This window comes from Aspergillus udagawae, assembly GCF_001078395.1.
Source record: "Aspergillus udagawae IFM 46973 DNA, scaffold_4, whole genome shotgun sequence".
Taxonomy (NCBI): domain Eukaryota; kingdom Fungi; phylum Ascomycota; class Eurotiomycetes; order Eurotiales; family Aspergillaceae; genus Aspergillus; species Aspergillus udagawae.
The window spans coordinates 2,142,403-2,169,388 of NW_025091267.1; the positions used below are offsets into that span (position 1 = coordinate 2,142,403).

General features: G+C 51.5%; 11 protein-coding genes across 11 annotated transcripts; 5 read left to right on the forward strand and 6 right to left on the reverse strand.

Moving 5' to 3' along the window:
• Positions 1-51: 51 nt before the first annotated feature.
• Aud_006133 (uncharacterized protein) lies at positions 52-311 on the forward strand (the record flags this gene model as incomplete). The annotated part of the gene is made up of 2 exons (XM_043291039.1): positions 52-129; positions 186-311. The coding sequence occupies 2 exons, from the start codon at positions 52-54 to the stop codon at positions 309-311; spliced, it is 204 nt and encodes a 67-aa protein (XP_043146974.1).
• A 3,165-nt stretch (positions 312-3,476) lies between these two features.
• On the reverse strand, positions 3,477-3,915 carry Aud_006134 (uncharacterized protein; the record flags this gene model as incomplete). Its single annotated transcript, XM_043291040.1, has 2 exons — positions 3,477-3,802; positions 3,870-3,915. 2 exons carry the CDS (start codon positions 3,913-3,915, stop codon positions 3,477-3,479), a joined length of 372 nt encoding a protein of 123 aa, XP_043146975.1.
• A 1,385-nt stretch (positions 3,916-5,300) lies between these two features.
• Positions 5,301-5,838, reverse strand: Aud_006135 (uncharacterized protein; the record flags this gene model as incomplete). Its single annotated transcript, XM_043291041.1, has 2 exons — positions 5,301-5,678; positions 5,761-5,838. The coding sequence occupies 2 exons, from the start codon at positions 5,836-5,838 to the stop codon at positions 5,301-5,303; spliced, it is 456 nt and encodes a 151-aa protein (XP_043146976.1).
• Positions 5,839-6,057: 219 nt separating this feature from the next.
• On the reverse strand, positions 6,058-6,774 carry Aud_006136 (H(+)-transporting V0 sector ATPase subunit c; the record flags this gene model as incomplete). The annotated part of the gene is made up of 6 exons (XM_043291042.1): positions 6,058-6,101; positions 6,150-6,253; positions 6,298-6,454; positions 6,504-6,633; positions 6,689-6,701; positions 6,758-6,774. The coding sequence occupies 6 exons, from the start codon at positions 6,772-6,774 to the stop codon at positions 6,058-6,060; spliced, it is 465 nt and encodes a 154-aa protein (XP_043146977.1).
• Positions 6,775-10,219: 3,445 nt separating this feature from the next.
• Aud_006137 (uncharacterized protein) lies at positions 10,220-10,613 on the forward strand (the record flags this gene model as incomplete). Its single annotated transcript, XM_043291043.1, has 2 exons — positions 10,220-10,446; positions 10,502-10,613. The coding sequence occupies 2 exons, from the start codon at positions 10,220-10,222 to the stop codon at positions 10,611-10,613; spliced, it is 339 nt and encodes a 112-aa protein (XP_043146978.1).
• Positions 10,614-11,275: 662 nt separating this feature from the next.
• Aud_006138 (acyl-CoA carboxylase subunit beta) lies at positions 11,276-13,062 on the reverse strand (the record flags this gene model as incomplete). The annotated part of the gene is made up of 3 exons (XM_043291044.1): positions 11,276-11,763; positions 11,823-12,405; positions 12,454-13,062. 3 exons carry the CDS (start codon positions 13,060-13,062, stop codon positions 11,276-11,278), a joined length of 1,680 nt encoding a protein of 559 aa, XP_043146979.1.
• A 133-nt stretch (positions 13,063-13,195) lies between these two features.
• On the forward strand, positions 13,196-15,175 carry Aud_006139 (putative pyruvate carboxylase; the record flags this gene model as incomplete). The annotated part of the gene is made up of 1 exon (XM_043291045.1): positions 13,196-15,175. One exon carries the CDS (start codon positions 13,196-13,198, stop codon positions 15,173-15,175), a length of 1,980 nt encoding a protein of 659 aa, XP_043146980.1.
• Positions 15,176-15,588: 413 nt separating this feature from the next.
• Aud_006140 (uncharacterized protein) lies at positions 15,589-16,326 on the reverse strand (the record flags this gene model as incomplete). The annotated part of the gene is made up of 3 exons (XM_043291046.1): positions 15,589-15,676; positions 15,788-16,012; positions 16,067-16,326. The coding sequence occupies 3 exons, from the start codon at positions 16,324-16,326 to the stop codon at positions 15,589-15,591; spliced, it is 573 nt and encodes a 190-aa protein (XP_043146981.1).
• A 1,788-nt stretch (positions 16,327-18,114) lies between these two features.
• On the forward strand, positions 18,115-19,977 carry Aud_006141 (putative capsular associated protein; the record flags this gene model as incomplete). Its single annotated transcript, XM_043291047.1, has 1 exon — positions 18,115-19,977. The coding sequence occupies one exon, from the start codon at positions 18,115-18,117 to the stop codon at positions 19,975-19,977; it is 1,863 nt and encodes a 620-aa protein (XP_043146982.1).
• A 521-nt stretch (positions 19,978-20,498) lies between these two features.
• Aud_006142 (uncharacterized protein) lies at positions 20,499-22,031 on the reverse strand (the record flags this gene model as incomplete). Its single annotated transcript, XM_043291048.1, has 1 exon — positions 20,499-22,031. One exon carries the CDS (start codon positions 22,029-22,031, stop codon positions 20,499-20,501), a length of 1,533 nt encoding a protein of 510 aa, XP_043146983.1.
• A 441-nt stretch (positions 22,032-22,472) lies between these two features.
• Aud_006143 (uncharacterized protein) lies at positions 22,473-25,538 on the forward strand (the record flags this gene model as incomplete). The annotated part of the gene is made up of 4 exons (XM_043291049.1): positions 22,473-22,639; positions 22,688-23,000; positions 23,049-24,715; positions 24,779-25,538. 4 exons carry the CDS (start codon positions 22,473-22,475, stop codon positions 25,536-25,538), a joined length of 2,907 nt encoding a protein of 968 aa, XP_043146984.1.
• Positions 25,539-26,986: the final 1,448 nt, after the last annotated feature.

Consider the following 26,986-nt stretch of genomic DNA (forward strand, 5'->3'; position numbering starts at 1 on the left):
TGTCAACACTCGCTTCTCCCTGTCGTGATCACTCTCTCGACCAATATCAACATGTTCTCGTGCGCCAACTATCCTCGCGGCTGCCGTGGCCGCGCCAATATCGAGGGAGGAAAATGCCCTGATTGTGTGGTATGTCTATGGCAGAATCATGTCTATTGGCGAAAGCATATACTAACAATACACAGTCACTCAAACTCCGTCGGCCCTCATCATCTTCGTCGCCTTTTGCGCAACCCAGAGACTATCGACGAGCCCTACCATCAGAGATCCTGAACGACTCGCCCTACCGAGCCATCGTCCAGGATCTGTGATGCGATGAGGGAATGAAAACCAACTCAAAAAAAAATCCCATGATTCGATGATCGTCCCGCCGGCCGGGGCTCGGATTCTCTTTCGCGGGGAGGGTTCCTCATGCATTTCCGGAGTTACTACACTACACTACACTATATACACTACACTACACTACAGCCGTCTACGATACGAGGTCGCGATTGCGATCTGCGGAGTTTGACTTTGAGCGGGATCGCCTCGGCTGGCCGATCAGTCCTCTCCTTAGTGAAAGGCGACACTCCTTTGATCTCATTGAATTGGAAAGATAGAATGGACTGGACCGACTGGACTGGCGGTGGTGGACACCGACTGGGCTACAGTCGCAAGGCGCAGGCGGTTATCTGATTATTCCCTCCTTTTCCTATTTCTTTATTATTTCTTTGATCTTTTGTCTGCACATACCATACCCTGTTTAACTTGATGTCCAATTCTGTTATGTTTTTTTTCGTGTATCGCAGTATACCCAACCATATACACCATCCTTGCAATCTCAGACTACCTTAGCACGATGAAAAATGCCTTACCCTAACACAATCCTTCTCGAACATTGGAACGATCACCCAAAGCCAGCAAGCCAAACAGACAGACATCTGTGGATCCCATCCCGAAACTTGGGTGCCTGAAACCGAGCTAAGTGAGCTAGCAGTGGAGCATCTTGGCGGTGGCCTGCAATGCCGTAAAGAGGATTAGATTAGGGGTTTCACAAGTATTTGACTTTTGCAGTTGGTTAGATCTTACAGAAAAGGGAAAAAAAGAACGGTAGAGCTATATTTGGGGGTTATCTGAGACATGGTTTGGGGGCGGTGAACGCATTCCATCTTTTGGGATTGTGTTTCAGGGTTTCTTCATCATTAGCTCTGTAGATGTTTATTGAATAGTGATGGGATTACAGTTATCTGGCATGTTAATGGCTCTACCTTGATGATAATAATAAAGCATCACATTCAATGACTTATACTTTATTCAATGGCTTCCATGCTGCAGGGATAAATAGATAAGTATGCTTAGCTCATACTGCCTAAGCATGAAGTCATTTCATGTCATTTACAGCTACTGCACACCACAGTGCATTCCTCTCAGCTGTTCTATGGCTGCAAAGGTAGGTGGATACTAAGTTGACTAGGGCCTGTCTACTCGCAACGCTCTATACCTGGCATTGACTAGAGGCTACAAGAACTAAAGAGCACTTCCTCAAAGATGCCTACACAAACACAAACCCTCACAGCAAGAGATCTTCCACTTCCGGGCCAAGTCCCATCTCCAGTATGAGTCATTCCTCCCCTCAGAACGTGCACATAACTACATCTGGCCACTAGACCAGGTAAGGAAAACGACTTGACCACTGGCCCCCGCGAATGCAACCCTATTCGGCCCCAGTGTAGCCTCAGACCCCTGTATTCAGGCAGCAGGACAAGCAGCTTCAGCTCCTCTTTCCTCACCCATAACAGGTCCCTTTACAAGTCCGCGTCGGGGATGGAGCCAAGCGGGTACGACCCCTGATCGTTGTCAAGGATCGCTCGTCGTCTGAAAATGATAGTCCCAGAGCTCCACCTCAGCGTTTGTGCCCAAGGCGACGGTTTTGCCGTCTGGGGAAGTGGCCACTGGGGAATTAGCTGCTGTCCAGGAGACCTCCGCGTGCTCAGTTTGCATGTCCCCGTCGAAACATCATACAACTGGGCCCCGTCCCAAACCGTGCCGATGAGAGCCATACTACAATTGAGGGAGAGGGCTAGCGAAGAATCGATCTGGGCTGGTCTCTGTCGTTTCCAGAGTCTGCGTGCAGGTCCCAGGCCCTATTCCGAGCACTGTGCAAGGCCCCAGATCCGGGCTGTGTAGTCGTATGCAACCGAGGCGATGGTTTGGTGTCTGCGGAGAAATTGGTTAAGATACATAGCTGTATGGCCTCGAGCGTCTGTCGATGCATCCTCGCGGTGGTCTACAGCTTCACGGTATTTTCAAGCGACCCTGTCGCGACGGTTCTTCCGTCTGGCGAGAGTCTCATTGCCGAAATGAATTGACCATGTCCACGAAGAGACCATGTGAGTGCCACAGCCAGGCTCTTACCATCAGGCGAAAAGACCACAACGAGGGGGTACTGCCTTCGTCTTCGTGAAAGATCTGCTGGGAGGCCCCGACTGCCGAACCCCAGAGCCTTACCGTCTTGGCAGACGAAGCCAAAGCAAGGGTCTTGCCGTCCGGTGACCGAGCGAGTGAGGAGACGTCTTCAGTATGCCCTCTAAAGACCGGTTTGGACGTCTCGGTATCAATATCCCTGAGTTGCACCGTCTCCGCTCCGAATACCAGTGTCACCGTCCGGCGAGATTGTCAAAGATATGGCAGTGCCATGGTCGGGTATCTCGAAACCTTTGCCTACACGCCCCAGTGGAAACATTCCAGAGCTGCAATATACTCCCAGATGGAACAGCGAAAACTTTGCTATGCGGTAAAAAGACCGCGGACAAGTCAGCTCAACCCTTCTTCTCGAGGTCAAATAATTGGGTACGGCACCCGGTAACAGCGTCCCACAGCTGGACTACCGTAGTGCGTCAACTCAGTACAGCAAACAGCTTTCCAGCAGACGAGAAGAGCACCCCTTCTATCTCGCTTTCCGCTGCTAGTGTCAGCAGACAAGGGTCTCAGTTTCTCGAACACCGGTGATTTTTTCGATAAAATGCTCTCGTTCCAGAACCGGGATTTGAGTGTGCTTCTGCTTGGGCTGAAGGCGAGTGCACAGTCGGGTATCTGTAGAGAGATTCGCTCTACAGCAGACAGATTCCTGAATACAAATCGTTCCGCATCCCTTAAGAAGGCGATAAGCTGAGGGCTCTCGCCTGGTGTCAACTACTACCATTAGTACCTAATGCAATTGGGGGAAGCTGCCATACCTTGGTGTTCAGTAAGACCTTTCAGAGTGATAAGATTGTGCTTTGAAGCGGATGAATTACGCTTAAGCTTTCTAGGCAGTGGAGGAAATGCTCTTTTTGCTGCCCCATAGTCCGACGATAGATCCTACCCTTGCACAGATGCTTGACCCAAAACTCCTTAGATTCGACGCCTGGATGGAGATCATAGATATTCTGTCTCAGTCTTGTCATGGTATTGATGGGATGTCTGTCTAGGTTATATGATGCTGACCAATTCCACCTTCAGACGTAAAATAGTCCTGCAGATATTCTTTGGTGGAATGATTGCGCGTAACCGTTGACACGCTCGAGCTCCAAGAGCTTGTGGTTGAGGCGGGCGTTCACCGGCTCCGGTGGACACTGGGCGTTTGATTTCCACCACCGCTCCCGGTGTCTCCTGAGTTTTGAGCCTGGTGTAAATGTTACCTCGGGCCGACTGGATAGAAGACACTTGACCTTGTTTGTGATCTCGAGGGTCCCCGAAATGAGCAACCTCAGATCCCGAATGCCGAGGTCACTCTGGTCGCATTTGCCAAGAGCATCGACAACCAGGTATACCGGGGAAAGATCTTTACTTGTCAGCATGTATATGAACATCCTTGCGAGAGGCCACAGATATTGGGGTTGTCGAATTACACGCCCCGGCGTTTCTGCGGATTTTTCGTGCGTAGGGGAACTTCATCTTCAGCTTCAGCTTCAGCTTCTAGGACGCATAATCTCCCAACAGGTCAAAAAGGCAACACTCAGAGACAAGGGACCGACGTAGGCTGGGAGATAGGGCCTATTTCATGCCTAGTGGACAGGCCTGTGATTGCTATAGGAGGAACTTCTTGGGGGAGATTGAAGCCAAGTCCTAGTACAGCAAAGAGACGCGATAAGTTGTCCTATAAAGTGGCAAGTATCAAGTTCAGAGTGAAGTGGTTAAAGGAATCCTCATGGTCAGAATGTATTCTGGGGTTTGAAGAATTTGGCCTAGACAAGTGTTTGGTTCTCAATGATGTATAGCTCTACGAGCGATATCCTGATTATGTATATTGTCCTGCTGCTTCGTGATCCTCATATATGCAATGCCAATTCTGGTTGACTTGCCTTCACCTTTACTGCAATATGATGACGCTAACGACTACTTCATTTTCCCCTTTGACTAAATTTAGATAGTATCACATTACCCTTGATGGCCTGCCCTTATCAAACTTGTCCAAGGCCATGCTGGACTGCAACCCAGCGCCTCTGTTAGCAACCTCACGAGCTGATGAGGTCCACTGCGGCGCTAAGCCTCTGTCCCATACAGATCTACAAAGAGTCCTATGTTCCGGCTGCCAAGGAGCGCGGGCATTGGTAGAATTGGCGCCGACCTTTAGTCTAGCGTAGATTTTCAAGTCTACTGTGGAGCCCAATAAGCAGGAACACTAATCATATTGGACGGCTACTTAGAAAAGGGGAGCAGAAGGAGCTAAGATATGTACTCGATGGGTCCCGTAACCCGGTGCTATACTTAATCAGGCAGGGAGCAACCCTCCATAGAGAGGCCCTGGCTCTCGACGGATGAACAGGGTGCTGCTGGGTTAAATATCTTTGACCATCTCCTCTCCCAATCCCTGACCCATGACGGGTACTATTATCAACCCCAAATCCCCCTCCCGCACCTCCCCGGCGTGTTAATTGCTGGTTGATATCGACAAAAAAGGCTTCCGATGGTCAGTCTCTCCTGCTTACAGCACAAGCCAGTAACTGACATCAACGATCTAGGAGCGTCGCTATCTCGAGGAAGAACCCAATAGCGCCCCGCAGTTTGTGGTCCATCCGCTGCAGCCTTCATCTTTCCCGCCTGGGCACAACGATAAATATTTTGTCAATAAAACTGGCCCGACGCAATGGGCCACAGAAACAGGTCCACCATTCATAGCCGCTGATGCAGCTGAGTCAAAGAAGAAAACGCGATGGAGGTGGATTGTCATCGGTTTGGGGGTATTGGTGATCGTCGTGGTCGCGGCGGTTGTAGGGGGCGTTTTGGGCAGCCGCGCAGCCCATAAGAACGATAATGCACAAAGGTAGTGTTCTTCTAACTCAATATTGTCGGCTGGACTGATGGGACTGAGTTGAAAATGACAGCGGCTCGGCTTTATCCTCCTCCTCATCATCATCATCATCATCATCATCATCATCATCATCATCATCATCATCACCAACACCCTCAGCATCGTCGCTAAGTGGCACTAATACTACAACTCCATCCACGACGACGACCACCACCAACAACAATCCGACATCCACTACGACGAATCCTCCCTCTTCCACCACCTCGAGTAACAGTAATAGCCAGTCAGCAAATAACGGGTCCAACCGCTTAGCCGTATTTGACATGTATGAAACTGACACCTGCGGCGGCGCGGACGATTCTTTTGCCGTTACTAGCACGGGCTCCCAACGATGCGTCCTCGTTCCCTCCAACAAGAGGTCAATTCGAGTGCTTGACAACAGGTATGTGATTGCAGGATGAAGATTATTTATGTGCTAATAAACTTACAGTAGCTGTATCATAACGACATGGAGCGGCGGCGACTGCAAGGGGTTGAATTTCAGGGTGCCGGATACCAATTGCCATAATGTGTTGTATGCCGCTGTGTCTGTATATTGCTAGATAACCCAATTGCTTCAGCCATTAGTCCTCGAGCCTGAGCCTGGCGCGTCTGTTGGCTCACTGGAAAGGTTAGATGCATACCATTCTTTGTACATGTTTAAGCCTTCTCATTTCATTCGTCCTACCTCCATAACTCCAAACCGCATCTGCAGTCAGCTACATTTATGCTCCAGCTGTGCCGCCCTAGAGTTCATCAAAAGAGCCACAATCAACCCATACAGGCCTTCCTACTGCATCAGTCTCATGAACCCTGAGGCAGAGACAAGAAATCTTACCCAACACCTCAGCAAAGATCAGAATGAGTATCATGCCCACATAAAGCCGAGGCTGCTGCGCCGTTCCTCTCACGCCCGCATCGCCCACGATTCCAATTGCAAACCTGACCAGGTTAGCTGAGACTCGATAGAGTTCTACAAAACATACCCAGCAGCTAGCCCACATAGTCCAACCGAGAGACCTGCACCCAGCTGAACAAGGCTGGTGTAGAGAGCCGCCTTTTGAGAGAGGGTGTTTGCAATCAAAACAGAGACAACCAGGCCGTAGATCCCGAGGATACCGGCCATGACGATGGGCACAATGTCTAGACCATATCAGCATTGTTGCTCTAGGGAGGATTTCTGGTGGCATACTCTTAACTATCAAATCGGGTCTCAGGACCCCCGAGGAGCAAACGCCCACGCCGGCCTTTGCAGTCCCGTAGGCTGCACCACAGGCTGTGAAGACAATCGCGCTTGTGCATCCTATAGCACTGAAGAAGGGCTGCTCATGCTGTTAGGATAATGTCTTTATCCAAGGACTTCAGGATATAACTCACTGAATAGACGGGGCTTCTTGTTGTTAGTTACATGCATCAGCCTCTGCCATTTGATACATGGGACCTCACCAGAATTCAGATGACATCTTCTCTTTCAGTGTTGATAGAAAAAGAAACTAGGCTACGCAGACAAATGAATAGAGTGAGTATTGTTACTACAGTTGTGGTCAATGACTTTAGGCAGCTATATCCACATCCCCGCACTAGGCCAAGGAATGGCTTGGATAGCTTCACAGGGTTATGCTTACCACCCCGGATAGCTAACTACTGTTACCGGCTGTCACTAATACATATGATATATCATGTACGTAATGGTAATAGTCCTGCTCAGCTAATAAGGCAACCATGACACTGACACTTATCACGAAAAAGATTTACCCGATCCTTCTGATATAGATTAAAAGTGGAGAGGAAGATCAAGGTTCAGATCAAACTATAAACAACTCATCCACTGGCCATTAATTGGGTGCATGCAGTCTACGCCTGGAATGGTAATATCATAACTTGGCGTTCGGAGCCCCAAGTTCATATCCACGAAGAACGGTACATAACAGGCCTACCATTAGATAGCATATCTAAACATGCATAGATCTAGAGATATACACCGGCACGGCCGGATGAACACCATGGACTAGTCTTAGACATTTCTGAGAATACTGTTGATAATTAGTATGTTTAGGTGAGGCAATATACTATCGTGATATGAGACTCACGCAGCTCAGGCACAGAGCTGTGACATCAGATGTACTCCATAATAATCTATAGCGGACGCTGATATTCGCTCAGAACCTAAGCTGGAATCAAGGCTCTCTGGATTATGGCGGAAAACTCGCTATTATCTAGTATTCTATGAATGCAGTATATTGATGGGCACCAAGACTAGGACTAGGATCTTACAAAGCTGATAGCTCGGAGCCTGACACTGCCATACTACTCCACCTATGAAGCCACATATGTATGGAATCATGTGCTTTCTAATGACATGGGCCGCATGGCACCGTCATGAACAACTTATAGCAGACAGCGGTCATCCTGACTACTTGGGTCTTAATTCTCATCATTCGCCTATATCGTGCCGGCCATCAGCATATCCATCCAACTCGGTACATCATCCGGTACGAGGATAGAGACCTCCCAATGATGGATTCATCTTAGAGAGGGTGGATATATCTGTTACCTAATAAATGAGTAGATTGCCTCCAAATCCTCAAATTCATGTCGGTGGCTTACGCCTTGCCTTAGGCTAATGTAACACACTATGGCTTATAAGTTAGTCTAACGCCAACCGACGTCCTGCTCCTTAAGCGCCCTAATTATCCACAAGCTAGCTTGTGTGTATGAGTATATTGGCTACGGAAGCTGGCCAAGAACGTGGGTCTAACTCCGTTGTGCCTTGGCTACAGGAACAGAACAAAAGTACTAAACCCATGGAACAGCAAGTTTCTGTTTTCTGGGAACAAGTTTCGTGCAACATGTTTACATCCAATGCCATTGCTCAGGGCAGCTCGGCTATTTGAAAATGACTGAGATTGATCGCAAGAGTCTTTCATACTTGAGTGCATACTGGTGAATCAGACCACACTGTGCCGCCAGAGATAGGCTCTGGCCAAGAGTTATGGCAATTGGATAGTACACTGATGGTATTCTCTATGAAAATATCAACGATTGTTGGACTTTGTGGGGTTATGAATGTGAATCAAACCACAACAGGGCCGGACTTTTGAAGCTAGTGCAGGGATCAGGGGTGATCCCTGTGAGATCCTGTCGTTCTAGCAGATCATTTTCTAGGGGATAACATCCTGCCGAGGTCTCTGTCTTTATTGGCACAGTTTTCATAGCATAAGGGCTCCGCATAGCTGCTTATCCAGATTTTGCCAACACTGGTATGTCGGTTCCTCGCTCTATATACACTTACGTCCTCAGAATTTTGGTGCAAAGTACCCCAGTCAGACCTAGTGAAAGCCGACAGATTGATAGTGAGATAACTGGCCATCTTAGTAAGTTCCCTAGGCTAGATGGATGAACTGCGGAGTCTTGATCGATGGAGTGACATAGACCGTGACATTCATGCTATTCTGTATGTTTGCTCACCCACAAGGCTCACTGCTTGTACGATCTCCACTAGCGCTAGTTTAGGCTGTCTCGGAGCCCTGCCAACTGGCTTAATAGAGGTGGATCTAGGGGGATCTATCAAGAGGCGGAGCGCATAGTACGAAGGGAGAGTGTGGGTGTAACCAGGTGTTCGAAAAGGTGATTAACCTTGGCGGCAGCTCTCGGGAAGTGGCTGAAAATAGCCATCGGAACAGAGATAAGCACGTTGAAGCTTCCAAAAGAAATGTCAATACAGGTATCCCTTCTCAAGGCAAGGGTACACTGACTGTACAAATGAATGGAACAACCAGCAATGTAGTCCTCTGCTATCTTCCTACTGCCACTGACGTTTCTTTGTGGTGGGACTGATTTAGCTTATGACCTGGCCACACTAGAATGGCGCCGTGCCTATAGATAGTTGAGGACTTTCGGGTGCCAGGGGACCATCAAAAGCACTAAAACGTTCCTGGTTTATTCGAGTTACTTCTGAACAGAGAGTCCAGTTGTTAGGTTATTCCGTTAACGCTTCTATCAGCGCCAGGTTGTTTCGTATTTGCGGGGTTTAATTATGGTATTACGACGAAGGTAGCTAGCACCCTGAGCCTTTTCACTCAATCTATAATCAGACAATCATGGAAATAATGTCTATATGGCTTGATATTCTATACCCTGTAATTGGATAGGTTTGTGAGCTGGCCCTTATGTATAATATCAGCATGAGTTCTGTGCAATATTTGTCCTTTTCTGTAGGAAGCCATATATGTCCAGACTTATATGGGTTTCATCACAATGGCGCTTATCTAGAGCTCAGTGGCGCTCTCAAGAGATTGAAGCAGCAGTGCCAAGTATATTAAAAATAAATAAATAAACAATTAAAAATAAAAATAAAAATCTACAATACCTACTACACTGGGGAAAAAATCCATGCACAAGATTTGTTTTCCTCACATAATGTCCTCGCCATCAAGGCCCATCCAACTATCTCAAGTGAGGGCTTCGCAAATTATTGGGTGCGTTATGTTCAGTAAGTCCACACTTAGATATGCGTCGTTTTTACAGACATGATATACCTACCCTGCCATGGTAGCATTATCTGTGGAGTGGCGCAGTAGACTACGGAGCTACTCGAACACCTCAGCTGCTTCATGGCGTATCATTATCCGCCATGGCTTACAGGGGTGATCAAGAACCTTGCGTCAGGGAAGTCTCCTTGTGCTCTCAGCGAGGCTAGGCAAGATATGTCTGCATACATACTCATACCTGATTTAGGGGAGCAGCAACTCGCCGTGTGAAAGGACACACTGAAAAACTATAAAAGGGACCCCATCCTCCTGCTTGTGAGATCTTTTACCATTACTTCATTACTTGCAATCATCTTGACCTCTACTTAGGAACCTTGTCCTCTTCCTATAGGAAAGCAGGAAGCTCAAATCCTCCATCATGCGTTTCACCACCCTGCTCCTCGGCATTTTCCCCGCTGCCCTCATGGCGTCTCCCCTTGAGACCAACGTGATGGACGTTGAGGCGAGCAACGTTGATGTTACTGCCAAATTCTGGGGCGGCGACCTCTGCGATGGCCCAGTTGACTCGATCAGCCTTGTCGGCTCTGGCTCCTATCGGTGTGTTGCTGTCACCAACAAGCGGTCTATTTCGGTGCCTTCCATGAAGTAAGTCACCTTTTGCCCTCGTTGCCTTGATCCAGGCAGAAGCTAATGTGATAAGTGGCTGCACCGTGAAAACGTGGAGTGGAAACAACTGCCGTGGGTCTTCGTTCAAGGTGCCTGACACTGGTTGTCACTCGGTTCTGTACGCCGGCGTTTCCATTCAGTGCTAGACTGGCTGGTATACGATATAAGCTGAGATGGACAGCTTAGATCGAGTAGGGGGATCATGGATGTGGCACAATGACTGGTTGGAAGGTTGACGATAAGTAAATGGGGAGATGTCATGGCATACTGAGTCCTGTCCTTGTCAATTACTTGAGATAGTGAATTTTTATTCTAAGGGTCATCTGAGCCACAAATGGAGGTCAAAATTAAGACATAGTGTAGGTACAAACACACCGGGAGAGGCCTTAGAGTTTCCAATCCAAGCCTCATGGGAGAAGAAGGCTTCTCCTCGTTCAAGAGATCTCAGTCCAGATGGGTGGATATGTAAGTACATTACTAAGATACAAAATTTATGCAGAACGTACTGTTATGCAGGATGTCTCGCGCATAAAAACCAACGAGACCACGCAAGATGCTGGGAAGAACGGTTCTTCTATTTTCCTTGCGGGTTAGACGAACAAGTCCAGCTAGTGAATGGCGTCAATGACTGCGTGCACATTTGGCACAGGGGAAGGGGACTGTTACAGTCTGTCGGTTGAGCTGGTAGCCGAACCTTCCGGGAATCATATTCTTGAGGATACAACCCTTGCTAGCCCAGTTCTCCGTACCTTCCGATATGGCTACCCTAGGCCAGCTCTATAGAACACTCCGTAGCATCAGTTGACTGTTATGAAAAGACAGGCTGGATCTTCCCACAATTCCTCAAAGCCAATCGCTCAGCCATCAACACCTCGTACACATGTCTGACCCATCCGCAGCAGATCTTCCTTGTATCCTTGGGATCGACAATCTCCTGTACCCCGAACGCATTGGCCGTCCGCACGGGATTCATCAGCCGCAGATATTCCTCCTCCAACTCCTTATACCGTGCAGCCTTGCCCTCTTTCCCACCTCGTTGCTCCGCCTCTCGCAGTTCCTGGCGATGGCCCACCTCGATTCCCCCGTCCAGCGGCAGTGATCCCCACTGACCGGACGGCCAGGCAACCTGCACCACGGGGTCTCTTGCACCGAGCATAATACCCCCGGCGACACCATACGCACGCCTTGTAATCACGTTGAAAATGGGAGTCGTCGTAGCAAAGTAGGTTTTGGCCAGCTCGACGCCCCAGCGCATCGTGGCGTTGCGTTCGGCGACGGTCCCAATCGCATATCCCGCTACACATTAGCACTTAGCATCTTCTCTTTACAGTTGCAAGGGGGAGACAAAAACGTACGGACGTCAACGAACTGCACAATCGGCAGATTCATCACATCACACAGCTTCAGCAGTCGCACCAGCTTCTGGCTCCCGGCCGCATCCAGCGCACCCCCGTTCACCTCGCAGTTGTTCGCGATGATCCCCACCGGCCGCCCACCCAGTCTCGCCAGCCCCCCGATCGCCGTCCGGCCCCATAACCCCCCAATCTCAAACCACGAGCCCGCGTCCACCACGCTCCGGATGATCGTGTACGGGTTGTACATCCTCGCCGCACGACGCGGGATAACACTCCGCAAGGCGACGTCCTCTCTATCATCTGGATCCTCACAATTCAGGACCGGAGGCGCCTCGCCACCATGGTTAGGCAGGAACCCGAGCACCGTCCGCAACTGCTCAAAGCACTCGGCCTCGTTGGCCGCAAGGTTATCGATCGTCCCGTTGGTGCAGTGCACCATAGGCCCGCCCAGGTCCTGAAAGTCTAGCCCTTCCTCGAAGGTGGCGTTGGCGACCACCTCCGGGCCGGCATTGAACAGCGCGCCGATATCCGCCGCCATGACGGAGAAATGGCACGAGACGACGCGTGCTGCGCCGAGACCAATCTATCATCATTAGTCTAGCACAGAGGAAAGAAGAAGGGAGGGATTTACAGCGGGTCCAACGACAGCCCCCAGATTCGGAATGCCCTTGTTCAGCTGCTCGACGACCTGCGCGTACATGCGCACATAGGGGAGGTAGCTCCACCCTTCTTTGCGGATGGTGGTCACGCTGCCGCCGCCGGAGCTGCCGTCGACGAGCTTGATGACGGGCAGTTTGAGCGCGATGGCTAGCTTCTCGGCGTAGATTGTCTTGTCGGCCGTGGAGCCGTCTGCGTGGCCGCTGCGAATGCTGAAGTCGTCGGCTGTGAGGAGGACGCGCCGGCCTTGGAGCTTCCCGAAGCCTTGGACATTGTTGCTCGGCGTGAAGGTTTCGGGGACCTCCGTGGTGGGGCCGGTGGGTTTCCAGGTGACAGTGCCGGAGACGGAGCCGATTTCTTCGAAGGAGTTGGGGTCGAGGAGCTGGGTGATGCGCTCACGGACCCAGAGCTTGCCGGCTTGTTTTTGGCGCGCGTAGCCCCGGTGAGAGGGGTTGGGGGTTGCGGCGATTTCTTTGAGAGTGTTGATGGTGGAGAGGACGTCGGAGTAGTCTGGTGGCAGCTGGGCTGCGGATAGGTGGGAGGAGAGTTGATTGAGGCGTTTGGACGCTGTATCGTCTTTCATTTTGTAGATTAGTCCAATACTTGAATGTACTGATTCGTTGCAAGATGCTTGAATGTATATAAGAATGCGGGGAACCGAGAACCGAGGTTCCCCGCATCATTCCCCATATCTATATCTCTATATCTAGACTGGGATGTACACGACACCACCAATCGATGCATCTCAATCCATAATGAAAAAGGTCTTGATAGCCAACAGAGGCGAGATCGCGGTGCGCATCTTGCAAGCTGCCCGCGAGCTTTCACCCCCCATCCACACAGTCGCCCTATCGACCCCAAACGACACATCGCACTGTCTCCTCAGCCACCCCGACCAGACTATCTCGCTGCCCTCTGCAGCCTCCTACCTCGACATATCCCTGCTTGTAAAAGTCTGTCAGGAACATGCCATCGACACTGTCCACCCAGGCTACGGCTTCCTCAGCGAATCCGCCGAGTTTGCCCGCCGCATGCACCAGATTGGGGTGACTGTCATCGGGCCGGGGGCCGACATCCTCGAGCAAACCGGCGATAAATTGCAAGCCAAAGCGCTCGCTGCATCCTGCGGGGTACCAGTCCTCCCATCTCATTCCGCGCAATCTTTGGATGAGATCCGCGCGTTCGTCGAGAGAGTCGGGTACCCCGTTATGATCAAAGCAGTCGACGGGGGCGGCGGACGGGGCATCCGGCTGATCCACCAGCACCAAGCATCCGAGCTGGCGAACCTGGTGGCCAGAGCCCGGAACGAATCCCCCTCGCAGACCGTCTTCGTTGAAAAGGCCGCCGTGGACGGCTTCCACCACGTCGAGGTGCAGGTCCTCGGCGACGGGACAGGGACTGTCCACCACCTGCACGAACGAGACTGCAGCGTGCAGCGGCGGTTCCAGAAGATTGTCGAGTGTGCTCCGTCCCTTCTGGACCGGTCGATCATAGAGAAAGTAATCGAGGCGGCGCTGCGCATCGCCCTCACCATCCGATACCGATCACTCGGCACGTTCGAGTTCCTCGTCAGCGAGACCACGCCCGAATTCTACTTCCTCGAAATCAACCCCCGGCTGCAGGTGGAGCATACCATCACCGAGGCCGTAACGGGAGTGGATCTCGTGCAGGCGCAGCTGCGGTTGGCGCGAGGAGAACCTCTCCAGAAAATCCTGACGGAGTCTATGTCGAGACCCTCAGCACGATCCATCCAGCTCCGTCTCTGCGCCGAAGACCCCAGCGCCAACTTCGCGCTGAGCATCGGCAAAATCACCGACTTCTTCGTGCCCCATGGCCACGGCGTCCGCGTCGACACGCACCTGGCACCTCCAGTAACTGTAGCCTCGGACTTTGACAACCTGCTGGCAAAAATCATCGTCACAGCCTCGAGCTGGGAGTCCGTCGTGCGCAAGGCGCGGCGCGTGCTGAGCGACACCCGCGTCGAAGGCGTCAAAACGAACCTCCCCCTCCTGCGGGGGATTGTCGCAACCGAGGACTTTTTAGCGGGGAGGACCGACACGCAGTGGCTGGAGAGGAATCTGCCGTCTGTCCTGGGGACAGGCGAACATATCTCTGCGTCGCTTGTCTCGTCGAACCAGCCAGCGAAACCGGCGTTGCAGCTGCCAACATCCTCGCTCCTCTTCCGCCGCGGCGACGCATGGAGCATCTCCTTGTCCCCACTAACGTCAACCCCAACCTCGCAAGACACCGAAACCCGACACCACCTGCGTCTCTCCCGCGTACTTCGCAATGACTTCCCCTCCTCCCTAACGGCCGAGATAGAGTACACCACGCCCGCGGCGTCCATCCCGTACAAACTGCACCTCGCAGCCACAGGCGCAAACACCGCAGCAAGCGCCCTCGTCTCGGGCCATCGTCGCGGCGACCCGTCCAATCCGCGGCATATCGTGCTGCCGCTGTCTGGGAAATTGATCGAGTTGCTGGTGAGGCCTGGCCAGGCTATTGCCAAGGACCAGGTTGTTGCGTTTGTCAAGCAGATGAAGATGGAGCTGGAGGTGCGGAGTCCGCGCGCGGGACGCGCAAAGTGGGTGTTTGAGGTTCAGGATGGGGAGGAGGATGTAGTCGAAGGGATGTTGCTTGTTGAACTTGAATTTGATTCTGTCTCAGTATCTGTTCCTGAGAAGGGGAAGCTCTGATGGTAGATTTATTGTTCTGGACATAGATCGAAATAGATATCAACCAGATCCGGTATACAGTGCGGTTGGGTCAATGCTCCATTATTGAGCCTGAGTGACGGAAGGACATTCCTTCTGGCATATCAAATGCATGGCACCATTGTGCTCCAAATACTAGCATGGGGAAAATGGTAAAGAAGCGTGTAGGGATAGTCTACAGAATCTACCATTCCTTATACAGGTTACTGCATAAAGCGGAATTGTCAGATGAAAAAGATATATACATACCTGAGAAATGTCAACATGCAAGACATACGACTCTAGACAATACACTCACATTCAATATACAAAACTCCCAGAGGTTGGTGCTTAAGGTAAATGACATCTACGTGATTACTCCTACAATGAAAATGAAAGGATCTGAAGGACAGTGATTATGTTAACACTAATGCTTGGCCAGCAATATCTCCCAGGATGGCCTGGCCCATACTTATCTCCAGAGTCGAGACACCCAGAGTGCCTCTGTATCAGCATCTGTTAGATCCAGAATTGGTAGACATGGTGCAAAAGTCCAGCCCAGGCTGGTAATTCATATATCCCCAGTATGGATCGAGCCATAGGTTTGTGACAAACCTCGTGGTCCCCGGAACGTACCAGCCACACCTATCTGTGATACTTTGGAGGCTCCTAGTGAGACGATCCGCGCTGGCCTCCGCTCTTGCATTAACTTTGTTGCAGGCGAATGCCACCACGCTGCCGCTGATCGAATACCACGCCAGATTTGCTCCTATCTGAACCGTTCCCGAGCCGAACTGGTTCTTCAGGGCCTGCACCGCCGCGTCGCAGTCACCATGATTCCTACATTAAAGCACTTAGAATGGCTGAAAGTACTGGATAGACTTGGCCACTTACATGGTTATACCACAGCCGCACCACCAAGCACTGAAACTAGGGTCTGCTGCCATTGCCATGTCGAAATGGGCTGGTTCGAGTTGTTCGGAGTCTGTCACTGGGACGATGTCCTCTGGGAGGAGAGGCTCGTGAACTTCAACACCGTTCTCGTTGATATAGGCCTTATAAACCCCGTCCGTGGTTCCCTCGGGAATCTTGAAGCAGGTGGCCAGCTTTGCAGAAGCGGCAAGGGTAAGGAGGGCAAGTTGAGTTGCGCGCATTTTGGATGGGTTTCAGAATATTGAACTCGGGCCAACGCTCAAGGCACTGATAAAGGGATGCTCTCGAGTACCTGTCTAGATATAACTGCTAAGGGTGGGAGAGAGAGAGCGTTCTTATACCCCAACCCATTGACTGCCATTGACTGCCACGTTGAAACACTGCCTTCTATAACCGAGTGCGTTGGCAAACTCTGGAGTCTTGGACTAGACCAGCAATATCCTATTTAGCTAACTACCAAGGGGACAAGGTAACGACTGGTCCAATTCCCCGAGTGTCTCACGATAGTAAAAGATGGCACAGTGAACGTGCAGTAGACTGCGAGATATATTGGGTATGGATGTAACGCTGAAGTCGCTAACCGCTACACCACCAGCCTTTCTATCCCATAATCTCTTGGAAATGTGGGATCACGTACGCCACCACCGTGAGGAGTAGAGTATTCCAAGAGTTGCAGTACCCAAACCCAAGAGTCAGGTAAATTTGTTCGAGGAAGACTAACTGGAATGACTCATGAGAGGAAAGAGATTGCAGCATATCCTATCATATTGTACTATGGCCATGTGCCAGAGGGAGGAGTAGATCTCCAAAGGATCGATATACATTAGAACATTGAACTCAACAGGACGACTCCATCGGAGAATGGGATAGACCGTCCTATCACATTCGGCTTAAGAGACCCGAAAGGTACCAACCATAAGCATAATGTCAATCCGCTTTCATATTAAATTTACATTAAGGCTTCCTAAATGCACGACGGGTAGGACGAGCAACTACAACTATACCTCAAATACTTCAAATACTTCAAATACATGAGGGTTGAGAGTTATGATTGGGCCAGTTGGGACCTCCTGGACTCCAAAAGGGCCCCAAAGGCCCGTACTAAGGCAGACAAGGTTACTCGATGTTATTGACGGCTCATTCCCCGACTAACCCCACTCGAGAACTTGAAACTATGGCGTCGTTAGGAAGGCTAGGCAGCTAGGGAGCCGTTAGCGCCAACATAGTCCTATGGGTCTCGGTCCAAGGGTTGGCGAGACATCATTTCCCTTCTACAAGTGTGGCTACTTCATAATCTTTACAACTCCAACATCTTCCGGTCAGAAGATGACAAAGCAAACGATTCCGGGCACTGGACAATGTTGGTGTCCCTTTTTCGAAGTCGGCCGGCCATTTCCGAAGTTAACCATGCTTATAGCACTAACTGCGACAGGCGCAGTAGCAGCAGTAGTCTCCCTTAATCCTTGATTAGCGCTGGTTGAGCGTATTCTTCCAGCCAATTAGTTATCCTCGAAGCGCATGGGTTCGAACAATCAACGCATGAAATGCAGGTGTTACATGATCGTTGCGTACCTGCTTCATACTCCGGAGTGATGACTTTGGGAGAAACGAAGGGGAAATACCTTCAATTGCATCGAATTCAACCCTCTCATCAATATCACGACGCCGGGGAATCTTAACCTTAACCTTATCCGAAAAGTCAATCAATGCCTTACCAGTCGAAAATAATCCACTCGAGAGCTTGATGTGACTTGGAATTCAGCCAATCATTGGATTCCGTGGGGCTCCGTAGCTACATGGATAGTGGACTAGCTTGGGACAGTTTGCGGCGCAGCTACCTACTCGATTGTGTCCAAAAAGTTCGAGATTCATGCTTGGCGACATGGGTTAGGGACAGAGTCAGAACCTGTGTCCGACTAGGCACTGTCGCACTGAATGACTGGGGTCACCGTGTCGTGATCATTCTCCCAAGCCACCCTCTCTTTCTGTCAATGCATTCCCCCTCCAACATGGTGAAACGTTCATCATTGAATTTCAAATTTGTTGCTATTATATTGTTAGGAATCTCGTTTACTCTGGGGTGTTGGTGGTCTGCCAGTCGGAGCAAACAACAGGTAGCGTTTAATATACCATACAACCACGCAGAATCATCATCATCATTATCAGGAGACCATCCTATCGATCAACTCATCACGAAAGCCGATGCAGAATGGCAATCACTGCTTGCAAAGGAGGCAACATCGTTCAACGCGGCAACAGACCAGTATCGTCGCCGTCGGGGACGACATCCACCACCAGGCTTCAAAGAGTGGTTCGAATTCGCCAGGTCTAAGGATGCGCTCATTATCGAGGATTTGTTTGACCAGATCTATGATGACCTGAACCCATTCTGGGGCCTCCAACCGAAGGAGATCCGACGACAGGCACAGAGTCTCAAACCTCGCATCGCTGTTAGCAACCGTACAGCGACAGCTATTACGGACCACGAAGCACTTTGGTTAGACTCTTGGCTTAATCTTGTGCGGAGCATCGAGCGATATCTTCCTGACCTCGACATGCCCGTTAACCCCATGGATGAATCCCGAATCGTTGTGCCTTCGGAAGCCATATCTGAATACATGGTCAAGGAACGTGCAAGCCGAGAAGGGACGAGAGATAAAAGTCCTGCAGAGTTTATCACAGAATACACAGCTGCTACAAATGAAGACAAGTTTGAGCCATTTGAACCTCACTTCCTAAGTTCCAATGATGGTCACTTCTGGGACAGGGCTCGTGTGGGCTGCCCGCCGCACAGTCCGTCGCGCAAAGGTCACCAAATAAACCCAGATGTCGTTTTGCCTGTAGCCATGGAAAACTTTCTGCAACACTCACAGAATGGCTATGTGCGCAACTGGACCAAGTCCAAGGATATCTGTTGGCGCCCTGAGATGCAGGCTCTTCATGAAGCTTTCATCGAGCCAGAGTCCGTTTCAACAACACATGAGTTATTTCCTCTTTTTGGAGGATCCAAGCTGGCAGTCAGTAACGAGATCCTCATCCCTCCCGCTGTCTACTGGTCCAAGGACAATGGACACTCTGACGGCACCAAACACGACGGTGAATGGGAATCGAAGAAAGATTCCTTGATTTGGCGCGGGACTGCGTCTGGAGGTCGACACCGAGCCAACATCTGGACGGGGTCCCACCGCCATCGCCTACTATCCATGTTGAATAGCACATCTGTCGCCGCTGCCGAACAGAACAATTCTCACTTTCTGAACTTTATTCTCCCCAGCTATGACTACTACCATCTGGCCTCGGGTCGTGCTGGTCGCCTCCGCGAGTTTGTGGAGGAACATGTCGATGCTGGCTTCGTCCATCTAGGGTGCTATTCCTGTGCTCCCGGAGAGCGCTGTGAGTACAATCTGACAGATCCGCATTGCTCCTACACGGAACCTTATTTTACCCTCGTTCCCGAAATGCCCGTGGACAAGCAGTACGGCTACAAATATCTGCCTGACGTGGATGGCAATTCCACCAGCGGACGGTATCTCGCCTTCTTATTCTCAACCTCTCTTCCCATCAAAGCAACCATTTACAAGGAATGGCACGACTCTCGACTCATTCCGTGGGCCCATTTCGTCCCCATGGACTTGACATTTCTGGAAATCTACGGCATAATGGAGTACTTTATTGGATACGGCGGGCCTGGCCATGACCACGCCGCGCGAAAGATTGCCCTGAACGGCAGGAAGTGGGCGGAGAAGGTTCTCCGCCCCGAAGATATGCAGATATATACGTATCGATTGTTGCTTGAGTACGCAAGGATCTGTGATGATAGACGTGAGATGTTGGGTTATACCGAGGATGTTTTATGGGTCAGGCGTGTGTAGGAATAGCTACTTGTGGCTTTGTCTTGTATATATATATATATATGTCCTTATATGCGAATGTTTCTCCTAAGCCTTCTAGCTTGTCGTACAGTATAGTAGGTATATCTATCCACCTTTTTAATACATATTTCCTAACCTCTCCTCTTTGGTTGGTGTCCAATAGAATACTATTTTGTCGTATAAGCCTCTGTTCTAAGGTACCATGGAGATGAGACTCTTATCAGTGTTTCTAACATAGTCAATCATGCTGCTTCACTTGATCAATCAATTGGTACCGCGATGCAGATGAGTGCCTGACTACTAGAGTAGCTGATTTCCTTGCTGGAGAACGGCCAGGTACGTCCATCTGCACCTTCATAAATAGCTGATGGATATATACTCAGTATCTGTGCTCGCAGACCTCACGCAGCGATAGTGTCTGGGGCAAGACCCCTGAGCTGGGGTCCATGCTGAACACATCGTACCGTAGCAATGAAAGCGGCTGCTGCACAATTTCTTCTCATGTAATTGACGGTAGGTAGTTACCGGTTAGATATCTTCCTCGCCTTAGAACACTTGAACATCTGTTCATATAATTTGGCTCTTTCCAAATCCTTCTCCACCGTCGACGGATCCCATAACTGATTCTCCACCAGAAACTCCCATGCAATCCTAGGCGTCTGCCGTAACCTAAACGCTAAATGATGCGCCATCTTGCAGCCAGCAGTGTCTCTTGCCTCGGGATCCGCGCCTTTGGAAATGAGAAAGCGAACCATTTCAAGTCCACCACCTCGCGCTACCAGGTACAGGGGAGTACTGCCATATATGCTTGTTCTGGCATGGATATCAGCCCCTGCTTCTAGCAGGGCCTCCACCCTGCTACGAACACCTGCCCAAACAGCACAGTGAATTGGATAGACGAGTTCCCACCTGTCTGGTATTGGATTAAAGAACCACTCGTGTAGCCGCTCGCCTATCTGTCCTGGGGATGAGAAGCAGCGCGAATCGGCGGCCGCGTTGACATCGGCGCCATACTGGATCATATAGCGGACCAGTGGGGAATCGGCTTCCGCTCGATGTGAAAACGCGGCATAATGTAGAGCCGTGTGGTTTCCAGGATTTGATCCGATGTTTGGGTCAGCGCCGTGCTCGAGAAGGTACTTGGTCATAGTTATCTGGTACGCAAAAACAGCAGAGTGCAATGGGGTCCAGCCATGGCTACCAGTTTCGTTCACAGTCAAGCGACTATGATCGAGTATCCACTGCGCAGTATCTACACGACCGCCTTCTGCTGCGCGGTGCAGGATAGATCCATTTGTCTTGCTCCGGGCATGGACATCCACGCCAGCGTCTACCAGCACCTGCACCACAGCTAGCGAACTATGATAGGCCGCTTCATGCAGCACAGTCTCTCCATAGATATTGCGGAGCTGGACATCTGCTGATGCAGCAAGTAGCTCCCTCACAGCAGGAAGGTTGTCTGCCTGAACAGCGTACCATAGCGGGCTCTCCCTGGTTGAAGTAAGAGCATTGATATCTGCCCCTGCGGCAATCAAGTATTTCAACACCGCTGTTTCATCCTCCCTCGTTTCCTCAACCCATTCACTCCTTTCCCCGGCCGCAAAATGCAACGGCGTCTCTGCATCCATAGTCACATCATGGATATTCGCCTCCTCGCGAACCAGCACCTGCACACACTCCAGGCTGCGGCTCATTGCTGCAAAATGAATCGGCGTTTCCTGCGCACCCGCCCGACCAAAAAAGCTATACGCTCTCTGCCTATAAAATTGGATAATCGTTTCAAGGATCTGCGGATCTCCCTTCATTGCTGCGCAATGGAGGGCATCTCTCCCCATCTCATCCGCGCGGTCGTGGACATCATGCTGGAGCAGTAGTGTGATGATTTCATGTCTGCCGTACCGAATGGCCTCGTGCAGTGGGGAACAGTCTAAAGTGCGCCCATCTGGGGAGACTCCATTGTCTAGAAGTTGGGTAACTGTAGCAATGTCGTTGCGCTGGATTGCTTCGAATAGCGTGCGCTCTTCTTCCAGGCCTCCGGGTCCGAGTGAAGACATTAGATCAAGACAAGGAACGTGAGTTAGCGAAAACAGAATGTATAACCAGTTAGTTTAAAGAAATCGACTCCACTAGGCTGAAAAACGGGTCCGCGATGCACTCTTAGTCTAGCTTACATTCCATAGTCATGGTGCATAGATACCTCGGTAACTGACTAGTTCCCCCAGTTTGCGCAGAAGAAAAGCCGCGCTTCGGCACAAAGAGCAAATAGCTAGTTTCAGACAAATTTAGATAGTCTCATTAATAGTAGATCTTAGTTCCGATAGTCCATTTCTATTTCATCATAATGGAGGTTTGCCGATCTGTTGTCGATCCTGACTGCTCCAGGAATGTATCCACCAAGTAGAAGAACTCTAAAAAACTCCGCGTTTTTCTCGTCCATTCATCTCCTGCTTCTTCTCTTCTCCTGACATTGCCATTGCATCACCATCGAGAGAACAATGTCCTCACAAACCCCCGGCAAGAAGTCACTGCCGGGATGGCTCCATTTCAATTCCCACGACCTCAAAACCCTCTTTCGCTGCGCAGCCGCAGCATGGGTCGCCACCATCCTGATCTTTATCCATCCCACTCTGCGAACTATCGGTACAGCCACGTTTTTCGGATGGTGAGTTGATCCTAGCCATACAATTCATTTTTGATGCTAACTTGATAGTCTGGTTCTCTTCATCAATCCGCCGTCAGGCATCCTCTTCATTTATATCCTGGGGACGCTGACCCTGCTGGTTGGTATGGCCCTCGCCTGGGCTTGGGGCGTCATCAGCATGAAAGCCGCGCTGGCCGCTCGTCCTCAAACGGACACGATGGCCCGTCTGCAGGCGCTCGGACAGGAGGCAGCTAGACAGGCGAATGCCACCGGCCAGAGTGCGGCCAGCGTGCAGTCGCAGCTCATCTATGACGGGTTCATGCTTGATGCGCGCGTTTCGGTCATTTACTTTGTTATGATGTGTGTCTTTATTTACTTTTTGGTAAGTTCCCCCCTCTTTTTGATTAATAAGGGTGACTGACATGAATAGGCCCGGTTGCGCGCCGCAAATCCCAAGTTCACGCTCGTCCAGATCTTCGGGACCATCATTGGCGATCTGTTCCTGACGGTAGGCCCACTCCTGCCTTCGTTTCGTGGGACGCTGCCGAAGATCCTGATCATCCCTGCGGCGATTGGCGCGGGACTGGGTCTTGTCGCCTCGTTGCTGCTCTTCCCGCAGTCGACGTCGCATGCCGTTCTGGCTGGTATGCAGGCATTTGTCGGGTTGGCCAAGCAGCCGCTCAGGTTGACGGCCGCCCACGCCGAGGATCTGGATTTGAAGACGTTAATGGCGCTCAAGGGCCAGCTCATCGCTGGATACAAGGCCATGGAGCCGGCGATGGGGTTCCTGCCGCTGGATTTCTCGCGCGGCCGGTGGAATGCAGCCGATGTGAAGAGCCTGAGGCAGCCTGTGCGGCAGGTTCTTGTGAGCACGGTGTCACTGCTGGATTATCATATCAACCGGCTGAGTGCGCGGGCTAGTGTGGACCGCGTCCGGGCGATATCCAAGGCGGGGACGCCAGTGAGTACCTCGGATGGACCCCGACAGGAAGGCAAAGGGGAAGTCGGACAGCGGCAGATGATGGAGAGCTTGGAGATGGTTGAAGCTATGACCAGTCCCGAGTCAGAGGCCCTGCGGTCCGGAACGGATGCCATTCTGCGGGAATCCAGCGGGGAGATTCTGCAGGTTTGCGAGGAGGTGGCTGGCATGGCGGTCGAGTGCATCCACGCGGTCAACTCGCACCGCTGGCTGGGCTCGCGGGCTGCGGATCGGTTGGACGAGTGTCAGAAACTCCTGGAGAAGCTGCGTACCGTGCGGGACGCCTTTGCCGAGGAGACCACCGAGAAGCTGATCGAGAAACACGGCGAGATTTTTGATGAAAGTGGAAGCCTCAAGCGCCTCGATACCATTGGCGGCACGTCCATCAGCAGCGTCATGGCCGGCCTGGCCTTTGAGGAGCTGGTCATCTCCGTCGCGGACGCTCTGGACCAGTTCCTGTCGCAGATCGTGGCTCTCCTCGAGGCCCGGCCGAAGCCGCGTCTGTGGTTTCCCACCAGCATCGAATACGCCGTTGGATGGGTGCTGCGACGGGAAGCTCGCACTCCGGTCGCGGGACAATCGTCTGACCCGGACCCGGACGACCCAGCAGACCAGACGGATGAGACACAGCAGCTCTTCCGCCGGATCAGCCGGGGATACCGCGTCAAGCAGCGGAGTGGCCTCGGACGCGTGGTGCTGGGGACGTATCACTGGTTTGTCAGTGCCGAGGGTCTTTTTGCCTTGCGCATGGTCGTCTTGACGATCGCCCTAGCGGTGCCGGCCGTCATTCCATCGAGTGCGGGATTCTACTACCGTGAAAAAGGCCTCTGGGGACTCATCATGGGGCAGACCACGCTGCTGGTGTACATGTCCGACTTTACCTTTTCGCTCATCTGCCGGGCCGTTGGCACGGTCATCGGAGGCGTCGTAGGACTGGTCGCCTGGTATATCGGCTCCGGACATGGACCGGGCAATCCGTACGGACTGGCTGCCATATCCGTTCCGATTATTTTGATTTTCATGTGGGGACGACTATTTCTCAGCCCGGCAATGCTGCAAGCGACCATCATGAGCGCCGCAACCTTTTTCCTCGTCATCGGATACAGCTTCGCTGATATGTAAGCTCCCCTTTGCCCCTTTGCCATTATGGCCCCTGACTATATGCATACTGACCACTGCAGACAAATCCCTCAGTACGGCAACCCGGGCGTCGGCTACAGTGTCTTCTGGCGCCGTCTGGTCCTGGTCTTTGTCGGCTTCGCCGCCGCACTGATCGTTCAGATCTTCCCTCGCCCCCCCTCGGCAGCACGACACATCTGCATCTCGCTGTCCAACACCCTCCGCCGGCTGACAGACCACTACGCCCTCCTGCTCTCCTGCTGGGCACGCCCCAACAACGACCCGCGCATGGCGGAGCAGCTGTCTATCGAGGTCGCAGAGCGTCTCGCCGCGCTGAACGGCCCCATCGCCCTGCTCGGACTGGAATTCTCCAGCTCCCGCTTCGACAGCGCCAGTTTGCGGCAGGTCCAGTCGCTCTGCCAGGCGCTCAACCAGAACCTGGGCCGACTGCTGCTGCTCTCGGCGACGCTGCCGCTCGAGCTGCAGGAGCGGCTGTCGCGGACTTCCGGGGTGCTGGAACAGCGGTCCATCGCGGACGTCATGGCTGTGCTGGGGGTTGTGGCGCAGGCGATCAAGACGGGGGATCCCCTGCCGGAGGTGCTGCCGACGCCGCTGACGAAACGCTGCTATGAGTATTGGCGGCGTTCGCAGTTGACTGAGGTGATGCCCTTGCAGACTGACCTCATTAGGGAGAAGGCGTATCGCCGGTACTGTGTGGCGGTGATGGCGTACGTGAAGGTGTTGGCCGCGGTGGATGAGCTGGTGATGGTCGTCAAGGGGGAGTTGGGCGAGGCGCATATTGTCCAGCTGCCTCAGCCTTAGTCTAGCTGTATACTCTGTATACTCTGTATATCTCTGTATATATCATTGGATAAGCACATAAGTGTATATATACCACTAGTGCGCCAAGGACGCTGGCTCTTACTGAATCCTGTAGGCTGGTCTCAGCAGACATCAACGCACACCTCCGCATGGACTCGGCCTCATTGTGTAGCCGGGAAGGTCCTCATCGCCGGTTTGGGAACCTCCTGGCCCTCTCATCTCATTGATCTCTCTGATCTAGCGGGCGACGCCTCCGGAGAACGTCGAGTGTGGCTGTTCTGGCCGTGCAGGATGAGTTGCGCAGACAACCTGGAAAGGAGAATGTGCTGACGTGTAGTTTTGGGCTGGGGTTGCCGACAGATGATGTTGATGAGGAGATCATAGGCTGTATTCTTATGTCTATCTATGCATCTATCTCCTTGACTAGACCGTGAGAGACTCTTAAAATACATGCAGAGACTTTAGCCCTGCCAATCACTGTACTGGCTTATATGGCATTGGATACCCTCCTCGTCAAAACAAAGAGTCTTTTGAAAGAACTTGTAGATCCCCGAGGACCTGCCCGAAGTGCCTGGGAGACTGTATTCGAGAATATATCCTACATTTGTACCTCAGCTTGACCTCGAGTAAGCGAACCAGAGCCCAGTTCTGGGCAATGACCACTCGACTCAGTGCTAACGACCAGATAACTCTAGCGATATCACCATTTCCAAGCTATGAACAAGTCCCGATAATTCCAAGAATAATCGTAGCTCCGGTCATCCACCAACTGGCTATACCAAACGCTGAGAAGAGATCCATGGAAAGCACAGTCAGTTTCCTGGCGGTAGGTACCAAATGCGATGACTGCAAAGTACTACGCTGCGAGCTGTGTCCAACAGGCAATGATTGAAAGAAATGAGGGGCATGCCGCTCAGTTAACTAGGTGGTAAGGCTGACAAGGGTGACAAGGCTGATTGCTGTTGATTGAGGCGCACAGCTTGTGCTAGGTTACTGATAGACAAATCAACCATGGCAGCCAGGATCCTGGCGAATTAAAAGGCTCGCTAGAAAATACCTGTTTAGCGTCAGCTAAGGGATGATGCGTTGATCTATGCAGTACATAATTATAGATACCTCGTTTGGACAAGCTGAGAGGCTGTACGCAGCATTGACGCGGATGGAGATATTTACAATAGACGCCAACTGGTCAACGGTTTCTGTAGCTTTAGGCATCGATTAGTTTTCCCCACCTCCGGATTCCTCGTATTTCCTCCTCTCCTGGCGCTTGACCTCAACCTGCAGCCCTGGCATGATCTGATCCATCGCTATCAACTTCATTCATTCAGGTCCTTATGTCTAATCGTCCGTGGCAATGCACATACTGCTGCACCAGTTTCAGCCGCTCAGAGCATCTCCGGAGACACCTTCGGTCACGTATGTCTACCTTTCCGACTCGGACCGCGAAC